Below are 13,655 nucleotides of genomic sequence, written 5' to 3' on the forward strand. Positions count from 1 at the left end.
AAATGCTGCATTCCTTACACTTTGAGCTTCTAGCCACCTTGCTGAAGTTCTCAGCACCAGTGAAATAGTGCTAATTTCATGATGTGGATACTAACTTAGGAACCGAACTAGGTTGTCAATGCCAATTCTTTATAACACACAAAACAAACCCCAATAACTTTTACCTGTCTCTAGCTTTACCTGGATGGCTTAGTAAATGAAACTGAGAGTATGAGGAGAAAGGACTACTGAAGGAATGACACAGAACAACATTATTCACTAAGTCTATGTTCCTTGTCAGAGATTTTCTGTGCTTACTAAAGTATCTTCTTGTTTGGTTACAACCAAACTTTTTTTCTTGTCTTCCTCTGTTACAGTCTGACTCATCTGTTCAAACAGCTTTGATATCTTGGCAAATCTCAGGTGATTTTGAAATCTTCGTGCAGCAAAAGCATAAAGTAGAGGGTTAATACAGCTACTGATGAATACAAGAGCTCCAGAGATGTACACTCCTCTGCCTACAATTTCATCCAGTGCCAAAGACATTTCCTCGTTAGAGAGTTCTATCTGAATTGAAATAATATCTAGGATGTTAAAGAGATGATGAGGGAACCAGCATAAAATGAATGCCACCACAATGCTGGCAATGAGCCGTTCTGATCGCTGCTTGGTTTGGTAAGTCATTCTGCTTATTCTTCTTGCAACACACAGGTAACAAGTGCAAATAATTAAAAAAGGGATTACAAAACCTGCAAGAGTCTCCAGCAAAAGATATGACACTTTCTGTCTATTAGAAGAGTAGTTGCGACATGTGCATAGTAGTCTACCGTTCATTTCTTCTGTCTCTTGAAATGGAATGACAGAAATGCCAAAAGTAATAGACAGGAACCAAATGAGGAACACGATTAAAGAAATCTTTTCTTTTGTTTTGTATTTTTGAATTGTGAAAGGGTAAAACACAGCCATTAACCGCTCCAAGCTCAGTGCTGTAATTAGAAATATACTAGCATACATGCTGCAGTAAATAATGAAAACTAGTATTTTGCAGAAGATGACTCCAAAAACCCATGAGTCAGCAAAGGAGTAAATCCAAACTGGTAAAGTAATCAGTACAAGGACATCTGCAATGGCCAGGTTCAAGATCAGCAGGACTGAAGGAGATACTTGCTTCATTTTTGTACACACAGTCCAGATGACGATGCAATTTCCTGGGGTCCCAATAATAAATGACAAGCTCAGTATTATGCAGACTACTGACCTCACAATATTCCACGTCGAGTGGATACTGCTTTCTTCAGCTTGACTCATTCTGGCAATTCTTCAGTTCTCGGTTGCCAATATCCTCAGTGCTTTGCACTCTGCTTTTATTCTGAAGGTGTTAGGGAACTACTCAAGAGAAAGCTCTCTTAACTGATATTCTGTAGACTAATATGGCATATAAGCTCACATCCTAATGCTCACTCTTAAAAACATCTGACCACATATGGCAGTTCCTGTTGTTTAGGAAGACAGTGTGCATTTTTGCATACAAAGCAAAAATAAAAATACAGTGCAGCACCTGACTTTGCTTGTAGTTATACATCCATCATACTTCAGCAGATTTTAAAGCATGTCGGTGGTCTTTCAAAAGTGTCCCTATTTAAAGAAGCTTGCTACTTTGTTAAAGTTACTGATCTAATCAACAGCTATGAGGAGAAACCTTCTTTATGCTATTCTACTCTTGTTTGTATGAATAACTCAACATTTTATTTTATAAAAGCCAAAAAAAGAGGGGTGGCAGATAAACCACAAATGTGCATTACATTTGACACGAAATTCCATTCCAAAGCATAAAAAATTGTGCTTACTGCCTTTATGTCATCTTTTTTAATTCAGCAGAAAACAGTTGATCATGCTTTAGCTGTTTTAATATGCTGGCATAAAGGAAATCAGCATTTGTCCTATAGTGAGACTGTACTGATACAATAAAGTGGGTGGGAGTTGTATTTCTAATGCTCTGGGAAATTGCAGTCCCTTAGCCAAACAGTAACCATCAGAATAGTCTGGATATAGGGTTATAGAAGACATGCTCCGTGTCAGAGAAAAAATATATTATTACGTGGTCCTCCTGCTGTGCCAGCAAGGGGCTATGACTTTATGTCCTAGGAAACTTGGTAGTCAGTGCAGTATTCAAATCCTGTGTGAATCCTAAGTTCTTCAGTGTCTGGCAAAAGAATATGAAAACATTTTGTTATCCTGATGTCAAAACATCTTCTTTTGAAGTTCATTTCTAAAAACTTAAAGGAGGAACTAAAACAGCAGCACCAACAGAAATGTTCAAGAGTCACAGAAGTGAAACTGGAAGGGTATTTTCCATAAAAACATGCACAGAAAAAAAAGAGTTATGCATAGCTCGCTCTCCTAAGTTTAAGACTGTGATACAGATTATTTCCCTAAGTGTTGAGGTAGAATTTTACAAACCTGGCAAATGTAGTGCATAATATTAAGTTAAAAAGCATCTTTCACCACGGAAAAAGGATTGTACCACCCCACCCCCAAATCCGCTTAGCTGTTTTTGATCTCATAAGAGTATATAATGAGATCAAAAGCAAATCCAGAGTAACTCCACTGAAGTAAAGTATTGTATCTTCAAAATACTATTTGTTTAGATTTTGATTTGGATTTAATCTGATTCATAATTCCAGTTCCTTTTAACTACATTTAATACAGACTGGGTAAGGAAAAAACCCAAACCAGTTCTTTGTATTCTAAAGTGAATTTCTGAAAACCACTCGTGAAAATCAACTAATGAAAGGAAGTGCTGGGCAATGTCTCTTCTTCTAATGAAATCACCTTTATACACATCATTATTTCTCCAGAAGTAACTTTGGAAGGGCTCTTTATTAACTTATTGCCAGTGGCACATCTAGATTGAACTAAGTTGCAGATTTTTATTGAAAAAAAAGCCCCAAAAAAATTCAAGGAGAAATGCCCAGTACCTTTTGTCACCCGATGCTACACGGACAGGCAGGTTCTTTTAGGTAAAGTCTGAATCTAGATTATGATTATTGTATCACATGCTGATTATTAAGAATTTGACCTGATCTGCAGAGGGCCCAGGTGACTAAAAGCCTAGGTAACTAAAGACTCCAGATAGTAAGAAAGCTATACTGATTACTAGAAATTCTGCTTAACTGAAAGCTATGATAATTGCTAAAAATTCTGTGTAGCAATAAGCTATGCTAACTGCTAGAAACTGTAGATAACAATAAGCTATGCTGATAATTAAAATTTTTATGTCATAATAAAGCTCTAATTGTAACTACAACCCTGTGGCCAGTCCTCATTCTACCAAGGATCCCTAAAAGAACCTGTATGTTCCTGTAGCATTGGGTGACACCTCTGTAAGATTTTCCTCTTTAAAACTTTACTTTTGGTGGCAAAGAGCAGTTGTCTGTACAACTGTTGGTATCAGTATTAGTTTAGTTCTAATCCAGTGGTGTATGGATCTGGTTGAACTTCTGAAGCATCTGTCCTTACATTTTTCAGAAACGTGTTTCCTCACTTCAGTCGAAGTTAGCTTGCCAGATGGCCTCTGCCTCTGGCTGTATCTTTCATTTAAACAAGGAAACAAATGAACCTCAGAATTGCAGCAACAGCCTGGGATTTCTGTTTCAAAAAAGATCCCAGACAGGTGTTGAAATGCTAAGACTCCCTTGAGTAAGACACTGAAGACAGGCTATTAGATGTAATATCATAGATATTAGAGTTAACATTAGCTAGGGAGCATGTTTCTGAAGAGCTCTATGTGACTGCTGGATCGTTATGAAAACTTCAGACTGTTTGTAAGCTGTCTTTAATATTCTCTAAAAGCATCTGATTTATTTGTCAAATTTATACTAGTAGCACACAAACTTCATGGGAAATTTAACGAATATTTCCATTAACAAGGGGAGCAGTGTAGTTATGTTCAATAACATGCTAAACACAACAGTGGCTAAACAACTCGGTATCTTATTCTAGTGACCAAATGTGGGTGGGGCTTTTGAAGTATGAACATGCTTCTGACCACATAAGCTCTGGTCTAATTCTATCAACAGCAGTGAAATTAGGCTGCATTTCTGTGTTTAAAAAAAAAAAAGGTCTAAATCTGTGAAGTTTGTTGTGTGCATGCATATTATATGTAGTGCAACAATTCAGTCATTAACACGGGAAGCTTTCTTAGATTGGCAAATAACTTCTGAAAACTTTCCAAGCTCAAGAAGTCTATGGTACTGCTAAGAAACATTTTGAATAGAATTTGCTTTGGCTTAACTATTAAGGGGGTGTTTCATTCATCATTCAAATGATTTATCTTTCTTTGTATGCATGCATGAACTTCTCTCTGGTGGATGGTTAGCTGTACCAAAAAGACGTTTTAAATCCTCTCTAATTTTTGTCTTTAGAAGGATCCCCTGGATGTTTGTCTAGTAAGTGATTGTAGAATAACGATCACCAAGTAGCACGTATCTGCTGAGACGCTGGAAACTGATGTTAGTAACCTTGTTTGCCTGCTAATGCTGAAGGGAGGAAGTTGCTAGCCTAAACCCCTTAGTTCTTCAGCCATTGAAACAAGGTAGTATTTCATAGAATCATAGAATAGTTTGGGTTGGAAGGGACCTTTAAAGGCCATCTAGTCCAACCCCCCTGCTGTGGGCAGGGACATCCTGAACTAAATCAGGTTGCTCAGAGCCCCGTCCAACCTGACCTTGAATGTTTCCAGGGATGGGGCATCCACCACCTCTCTGGGCAACCTGGGCCAGTGCTTCACCACCCTCAGCGTAAAACATTTCTTCCTTATATCTAGTCTAAATCTACCCCCCTTTAGTTTAAAGCCATTCCCCCTTGTCCTGTTGCAACAGGCCCTGCTAAAGAGTTTGCCACCATATTTTTTATAAGCTCCCTTTAAGAACTGATAGGCTGCAATTTGCAGGGTTGGTATAGCTGTCTTTCAACAAACTCAATTCAATGGTGCTATTAATGACAGTGTGAAAGTGGCACACTTTGCCTTGATCAGAGAATTATGGGCTAGTTCATAGCTGATCTGAATGTTGCTTTCTTGATTACAGCAGGGTCTCCTATATAAATGGGATCCATGGTGGTACACAGCAGCTAATAATGTCTCTGCTCTGCAACTACTGCAAAGGAAAGTGCAATGTAGGAAAAGACACGTACCAGACATTTCTAAGCTCTTGCAAACACTGTTTGTGACAGCAGCCCATGAGGTAGCAAGTACAAATGAGAACACTCTCAGTGCTTCTTTATCACCAGAGAAAATAACTTAGTGAAGAGCCACCCTGGGATCAGTTCCAGAACATAATAAAAGATGTGTACCTTCCACTATAAATAGAAAGTTTGAAATATTCTGTGCCATGTGCATTGTTGTTAATCAGTCTTCTAATAATATTACAAAATGATATCCCTTAACCAGCTCAGTAGCAAATGACAATAGTTTTATACGACTGGCCAGAGAAAAGATTTCCTGTTTGTTATGTTCAGGGAAAACTGCTTTAGAACTTGTGATAGGAGGAGTGTTTACAAGGCACTGGTTGTATGTGCACCAATACATGCTTACATATTGGTACCTTTCTTACCCTAACAGAATGATCACAGACAATCAGAATGCGTTTCCAGCAGTTGTAAAACTATTCAAGTATATGCTGAAATATTTTCCTTGTACAGACATACCAGGTTCATGTGCGTAGAGGTGCTAATTAAGACAGTGGAGAACTATATTGATAATTCTGACTATAAGCAGGAATATGAATAACAATTATGCAGAGATTATGGAAAAAAATAAAAATATATTTTCTCAACACTATTATGAATGTATATAGTTTTAATTTCCTGTTATTCATAGTACAAGCTTTCAAACAGTAAATGTATAGATTTGTTACAATTTAAGGTGAGACTTTGGCCTGTTCTAAATCAGCTATCACTAAGTTGCTATTTGTATGTACACAAACTGTTGCTAGCCAAAATCCTTATCTACACAAGCATATCTGGCACCACAATTGCTACTGGGTAGATCAAATACATTGTTTACATACTCTTCCTTTTGAGTAATAAATTAGTGATGACAAATACTGCTTGGATGATTTGCTGCCAAAAGTTACTTGATTTTTCTTTATTGTTTAGCTAAATCTACGGCCATTCCTACCTCATTTGCTGGGATTGCATGTAAATATTATATTACTATAGGATCAACGTCTCTTTTTGTTATTCAGCAGTGTAATGAAAGAAAGTCTTTGGCAGTGCATCTCTTAGTGAAGGACCTGTGATTAAAAAACCCAGACCCATACTTTGCTGTGCATGTGCTGTTGTTTTGCACGTAAACCAAGCATACACTATTTCCTATAGCACACTCTTACGTAAAAGGATCTGTCCATGTACTTACGTATTTTCAACACAGGGCGGCACTGGGGAACCATCTGTTGGCTTTTTGGCTAAGACTGCAGGCCATGGAGGTGTAGCCTTTCTCTGCTTGTGGTGCACAGCGTTCAAGGCTGAGACCAATAGAACTGATTCTTTTGCATAAGAAGGTTAGATGATTGCGACTTAAATTTCAATATTGTTTCTAATTTATTGATAACTTTATAGATAAAAATCACAATGTCTTTTCTGTCTTGCAGATCATGTTATTTTCTAAATACTCATATTTCTAGCGTGCTCAGTTCTGTTCTGTTCTATGTCCATTTCCAATGTTACATTCTGCTGTAACTAATACAATAAGGGCAGCTCCCTCCGCAACAAAAATAACTTGGAATCTGATTTAATTTTCTATGCCTCTGAACTAACAAAGTTTGGAAAGTTTGGCAATGATATCAACAATTGTTCCTTCAGTGTAGTTTCCATTAGTGTGTTCTTGTATTCTCTTTGAAAAGCAGATCAAATTGTGATCTCTCATGTTGTGAAACAACCCTGCTCAGCAGATTTGAGCAGCTTCCGAGTCTTATTTAATTCCTTTAATACACAAGCATTGAGCCACTAGCTTGGGCCCTAGCGTGACATGAAGTCTTGGTTTTGTGACCTTACATCAGAAGACTGGTTAACTGTGCTGAAAGTAGAAAGATTGTACTAATTTTATGAGGAATACAAGGATTTTATCCTGCTCTGTAGCAGCCACCATAGGTGTGTTAGCTAAAGAAACTTGCAGAGGAATGCTTATGTCCTCAGTCACTTAGTAATTAGCATACCTGATATGTTCCGCATATCTAGAGAAGCTAGCACGCTGTACTGTGCTGCTATTCAGAATTATCTTGTCCAAGCATTCTTAATCTGAAATAAAAAGTAGTCAGGATTGATTCTGAGATGCCACACGCAGCTACAATAACAGCTATTTACTAAATGCACATATAATATATTGTATGGAAAAACTAAGATACGCAATCTTCAGGCACAGGTAATTTTCTGTCATTCTGTAATGTGATCTATTGCTTCTGTAGAATTTTTATTTAATATTAGAAATGGCTGTGAATAATGATGACTTCTCCATTAAATGAAGCAAGTGTTTTCACTGGCAGAAAGTGTTAGCACCACTTTCTTAGTTAAAAATCTAATTATTAATAGATTTTAATAGAATGTAAGGCTAATAGACTCTAAAGTCATCCGATCTCATATTATTCTTACATTTGACTCTTGAGCCTAATAACATGATCTGGGTTTAGGCATTCTTATTTCTTATGTTCTAGTGTTGAGTCAGACCAAAAAGTCCTTTTAGCCTCGTATCTTGTCTCTGATGGCAGCCAAAAGCAGGTGCCTAGGGAAGAATGTAAGAACAAGCCACGTGTGACTATACTTGCCCCACATATTCTCTGGCATTTAGCCAATTACAGATGAGGAGTTTCCTGAGCCAGGTATGGTTTCTGTGTGTTTAATAAAGCTTTGTGGACATTTACTCTGTAGACTTCCTAAGTCTATCCTTGAACTCATGTAAACTTTTAGCACTGCAGTTTTGATACACGCTGTGTGAAGAACCACCTCCATTTGTTTGTTTGCTGGTCTCCTATTAGCTTCATCTGGTTCCCCACAGTTCATATGTTGGAAGAAACAGTGAATAGTTGATCCCTGTTCATCCTTTCCACAGTCCTTATTTGATTAAACCCTACATCTGTCAGTCATTTCTTATTTCCAAACTGAAGAGTTCTTGCATACATGATCAATCCCTATACAGAAACCATTCTACACTTTCCATCATCCCTGTTGCCTTTCTCCCTTCATTCAGTTCTTTTATATTCTCTCTGAGACAGAGGAACAGACTAGTTCTGAAGTTCAAGAGTTCAATTATACTGCAGTGTGCTGCAGAGGCAGAATGAAAGAAACCAAGTTACACAGAGGTCTAAGATCCCTCATCTCAAGTCTGTTTGTTTCACCCTGCTACAGTGTAAAAAGGAGGATAGCTTGCTGTCTATACTTAAACTGTCAAAAATGTCCTTATTTTTTTGAAAATTATTTAGTTTACATTCAAACCACAAAAATAATAATTAGCTTTTTTGTTCCTCAGTGCCAGTCTGTGCTCTAGCATTTAGAAGACTTTGTTCCAAAGGTCACTGTGTCATCCTTCCTTCATTTACTCCAGATGCTCCACAATCATAGAAATCCTCATGTGATGCAATTACCTTGTAATCCTTAAACCATAGGTTGTCCTCTGTCTGGTAGAGCTTTGTATGTCTGTTTGCTGTGTGTCCTATTCTGTGCTTAAACCATTAAAAGTCAAGTATCATTTAAATAAATTTGTTAAATTATTTGTTATTGTATGAAAGGCAGTTTTAATTGCATATATTATTTTTTCTTGGTAGCTTTGTGTCTTGTTATGCCTGTCTGTGTGGGAAGCATTCAGTCCTCAATGGTATTGAATGGTATCTCTTTAACATCTGTTCTCCCTCTACACAGCAAATGTGTGACTGCTTTTTTCATGATTGCTGTTTTCCTGTCTTTTGAGTTGCTACATATTAACCATGTTGTGTGGTATCCGACCACAATATTACCGAAACTATTGCTATAGCTCTGCTGCCTTGGTTCCCCTCTGTATTAGCTGGATGTACTTCATGTTGGTATAGCAAAATGTTTGCTCTGTGCAATATATCCTGATACAGAGTGCTGGTTTTTGGCACCTTTTGAGGTCTGTTACTGAATGAAAAAGACTACATAGTAGGGAAAACATGGCTAGGGCTCTTGCTAGACACTGCTGCTGAGTATCGGTTGATCAAATTATTAGGGGTCCCCTCCATAACAAATCACAGATCCAGTCACAAACTTTATCCAAGTTCTAGTTCTCTGATTCAGGTTTTGAACAATGTTAGGCTGAATCTATAGTTTACGAGGTTTGCTAGGTTATTGATTATCATCATGTAATACTATCTTCTATACAAGGTTATACAGATATCAAGAAGACAACTCTAAAGCATAAAACAACCAGACATTTAAACAGAACTTAAATTTTGAAAATTATTAGCCTTTCTGTGTTATCTGAGAACAGTCATCTTCTGTAAGCACAACAGAAAAAATCAGCACTGTCTAGCAGCTTGCCAAAATGAGGAAATATCCAATAAAATAGAGTAAGATAGAAGCTTTGAAAGAATTGTTTTCTCCAGCTAACCAAGGCATCTTTGCAGCCCACAAATACATCAAAACTGTTTTCACAAGTTATATTAGGGTGAGGTCCAAGTAGAAGAGTTGAAATTGCCTCATAATGGTATATCCTTTAACAGTAAATCATGAGACCAATTTATCTGCCACGTGAAAGCTCATACGTTTCTTGCTTTCAGCAGAAAATTTGCTTTTATGTCAGATGATAGCAGTACTCATTTTCTACTTCTTCAGCTTGTAATCTGAGCAGCTTCACTTCCAGCTGCCAAACACTGATAGCCAAATTATTTTCACCGTACCATGAAGAAACTCTTAAGAGTGTTAGTCTAGTAGCATATTGGCAATGTAGTATGGTAGCAATATTTAAAGTATCTCAAGCTGTTTATAGCATATTAATTTAAAAAAAAAGTTGTTCCACTAAATCCATTTTCTCAGAGTACTACATCCAGGCAGTCTTTGGCAAGCTTCCCCCTTTAAATGTCTCTAAAATATAATTTTGCAGTTTAAAACATGAGAGGTTAGTTCACTGCCCCCTGTTCAAAATGCCCTTCACTCAGTGTTAATCCCAGAAATGGGTTAAATGAAATGGTGGAATTTTATGAGAATTGTCATTTTATATTATCCTTGTATTATTTACCCAATAGAACTATCAGAATAACTGTCCTGATCTGTGTTTGATCCTAGCTATGATTTGAACAAAAGGATTAGAATAATGACCTTCAAAAGTCCCTTCCAACTTTAGTTTTCCTAGAATTCTATTTTTGCACTGACATGTTTGACACAGCCTGACACAATGCTACTCACGATGCTGCTGATTAAACCATCTTCCCATGATTAACCATTCCCAACTGACTGTGTCCCTCAGCCTAGAAGAGAACTATGTCCTTACAGGAATCATCAAGCAATACTTTTTAACTTAACATGCCTAAGGGATGGGATAGTAAGTGTCTGTGCACAATTTAGATACATTTGTAGGCTACCTATCTCTTTCTTTGGAAAGTGGTATCAGCCAAACAGCAGATCAGGCATTTATTTTTACATGCACTGACAGTCAAAACTCAGATCTGGTCAATTCATTTTGTTAATCTTGTTAATTTTGTTTTTTAATGTACGTTAATGGTCTATGTACATTACATCTCCACATCTAAGACTGCTTTATAGATGCATCTTTTAGTGGGATTGCATACACGTTTCTGATCCAAAGAGCCATAATTATAAAATGAAGAAAAAAAAAAATCTTTACATATCCCTTAAACTCAGTTAAACTCTCATCAGTTCATTTTTTAATGCACCCACTAAAGGGGAACTCTCAGATTGTTTCTTATAGGCTGAAGTGAAGTCTCAACAAATATGATCAGAGTCAGATGTTTTTCCATCCTTTGGTGTTTGAACAATTTAGCACTGAAAATGAGTGAGTGAAACCTTAATGAGACTAGATAAAGACCAACATTCCCCTCAATAAATTACTAAATGATTGACATCAGTTTCAGTTCTTCTGAACACACTTGTGTTTCCGGAAATGGATTTTGTCAGTGACCAGTTGGATCTAGCAGTAGCAGTGTTGTGTCTTTTTAGAAGTAACTTTGAGTTAGCTAGCAAATTTCCTAAGCCCTGTATTTCTCAGCAACTTCCGTGACACCCTGCCCAACTGGGATACCAAACAAGGTGTGACACTGGATGAAATTGCTTATTAAACAAAGAATAGTGGTCTCCTTGCCTTTTCATTATATGTGGGCTAGAATCCTGAAATGCTGCTGTTTGACTCACGCCACATGACAAACGATTTCTTTTGCTTTCTTTGACAAGTATGTCACTGTGCCCTAGCCACTCTTACAGACTTGTAAGACAATAACAGCATGCCGAGTTCTGCTTTTTCTCTCAATCTTCTCTTCACCTGAAAAGTATCTTGCCTGCAGATCAAAACCACCTTGTTAGCTTTCTACCTGAGAGGGCACAAACAGTTTCTCTCCACAGTAAAAAATGTCAGGTTCTACTACTCATGCAACGTGCCGGGAAGTTGTTGTAATTTATGGGAATTTGTGCAAGACATAAGCTGTCCCTGAGGGTTCAACCTACTCAGTTTTCATCACAGCATAGATTCTATTTTCATCTCTTTTCCTCATATATTCATCCTACACAAAATTGTATCTCCCCTTTCCATCTTCCTGTACTGCCGCCTTTTTTTTTTTTTTAATTCCATATTTTGCCTAGCTTCAACTTCAAAATTCTTCAGTGATCCAACCCAGAACACCAACTCTGAGTAAATCTTAAGTAAAACTCCCAGTACCTTAAGTCCCAGCATTCTTGTTAAGAATTTCTCACTCCCAGATTCGTACAAAATTCTCTTTGACTGAGCAGGAATTCTGCAATTCAGCCTCTTAGTCACTAGATCCTTACAATTTACTATGAAGCTCTATTATGTGGATGGTTTACAAGCACAAATTGATTTGCTTTAGCAAAATGTGAGCCAAAAGAGTAATATAATCTCTATTATACGGATTAAAGGTTTGAAAATAGGAGAGATGATAGTGACAGGATCTATTAATTGTGGATATCCTACCTTGGCAAATGGCTAGGCTCTGATGTTCTAGGTTGATATTCATGTAAGCCTGCATTTCTGTACTCCCACTATCCAACCGCCCTCTTCCCTTCTTTCTGGCCCTGTTCTGCACTGTAACCAAACTCAGCCTGAAAGAGACTGAGGAACTGATTTCAAGTCTTGTTTACTGTCCTAATGCTAGTGAGCATGGGGAACCATATGGAAGGGAATGTGAAGTGCTGAGGAAGCAGGGAGAAGGGAAAGTCTCTGCAGCAGTGGTTCAAATGCATGTCAGATACTGTGTTCTGGGGCTATGCTACTGCGCTTATATGAAAGTACAGCTTGAGTTTAACAAGTGCTGTTTAACAAGTGCAGTGACTTTCTAAAAAGTCTGCTAACCTGTCCAACAGCGGATTTAAAAAAAAAAAATCTTTGCTAAAGGTAAGAAATCAATACCCTCTTCAGGCAGTCCAGAAGTGGAACCCTCCTCTGGCTAATTTAAGAAAACTGGGCTATAAATTGAACTGAATGTCTGGTATATTTATGGAATCTTCTATATTTATAGTTTTACTCTGAAGAAATATTATTACATAACCCAGTGTTGCTATTTAAAAAAAAAAAAGCCTCCTTCCAATGCACACTCAGCTCTTAAGAAAAATACATGTTTATGACTGTCCACCTTTCAGTTCAGCTGCAACATATAAGCATTATCACAGGTCAGTCACAACTGCACTACAACCAAAATACGTTGTACATGTATGACTGACTGCAACTGGGCCTCAAACCGTTCTTGAGAAGGAAGGGATTAAACTTGCTTTTTGTCTCCTGAGTTGAGTTTTAAGGGTTGATATTTCATTAAAAAAACCAAACCAAACAATTATCTTGATCTGTAGACAGTGAAGAAAGATCATATTGGTGTTGTATGATTTTATTTTAGTGCTGCTTTTTCAAAGTAAAGTCATGCTGAAACAATGGCCAGGATTCCTACTGACGTAGGAAAACTTAGGAGGGTAAATCTGTTGTGTCAGGGAGCACTGGAAATCTTTGTGGTATGGATAGAAGAATTATTAGGGGGAAAAACATTCCTAGCTTCTTTAAAAAAATCTGTATTCTCTAACGAAGCCTAAAACTGAACAAGTGTGCTGTTCTGAATGTGAACTTGATGGAATCTGACTACTTGTGGCAAACTAAAACAAAATGTATCACTCTAGTCTCCCTAAGTTCCTTATACCTGTGCATATGTTAGTTTTCATCAATGCATAGGCTCATATAGGTTTCTGGGTAGGCCTGACTTCTTCTCACTAGTTGATTCCTTCCTGGCCTTGGGCACCAGTTCAAAATTGTGCATATGAACATAACTTATTTAAATCTGAATACTTGGGCTGGTCTATGATGTTTGGGGGTTGGAAGGAAAGAAATGTCACAGATCTGTATTATAATATTTTCCAAACACAAAGAGAATTTTTGGGAATTCCAGAAGAGATGTCGTACTGATGTCTGCAGGAAAAAACGAAATGGGTAGCAGATGCTG

General features: G+C 37.4%; 1 protein-coding gene across 1 annotated transcript; it reads right to left on the bottom strand.

Moving 5' to 3' along the window:
- Positions 1–276: 276 nt before the first annotated feature.
- LOC103896874 (leukotriene B4 receptor 1) lies at positions 277–1,346 on the bottom strand. Its single transcript, XM_019471389.1, has one exon. The coding sequence runs from the start codon at positions 1,285–1,287 to the stop codon at positions 277–279; it is 1,011 nt and encodes a 336-aa protein (XP_019326934.1). The 5' UTR covers positions 1,288–1,346.
- Positions 1,347–13,655: the final 12,309 nt, after the last annotated feature.

The sequence above is a fragment of the Aptenodytes forsteri genome, unplaced genomic scaffold (genome assembly GCF_000699145.1).
Source record: "Aptenodytes forsteri isolate BGI_AS27 unplaced genomic scaffold, ASM69914v1 Scaffold33, whole genome shotgun sequence".
Lineage (NCBI taxonomy): Eukaryota > Metazoa > Chordata > Aves > Sphenisciformes > Spheniscidae > Aptenodytes > Aptenodytes forsteri.

What these genes read in the sequence shown, in the direction of transcription:
- LOC103896874 (XM_019471389.1), bottom strand. Translation starts at nt 1,287, where the DNA reads ATGAGTCAAGCTGAAGAAAGCAGTATCCACTCGACGTGGAATATTGTG.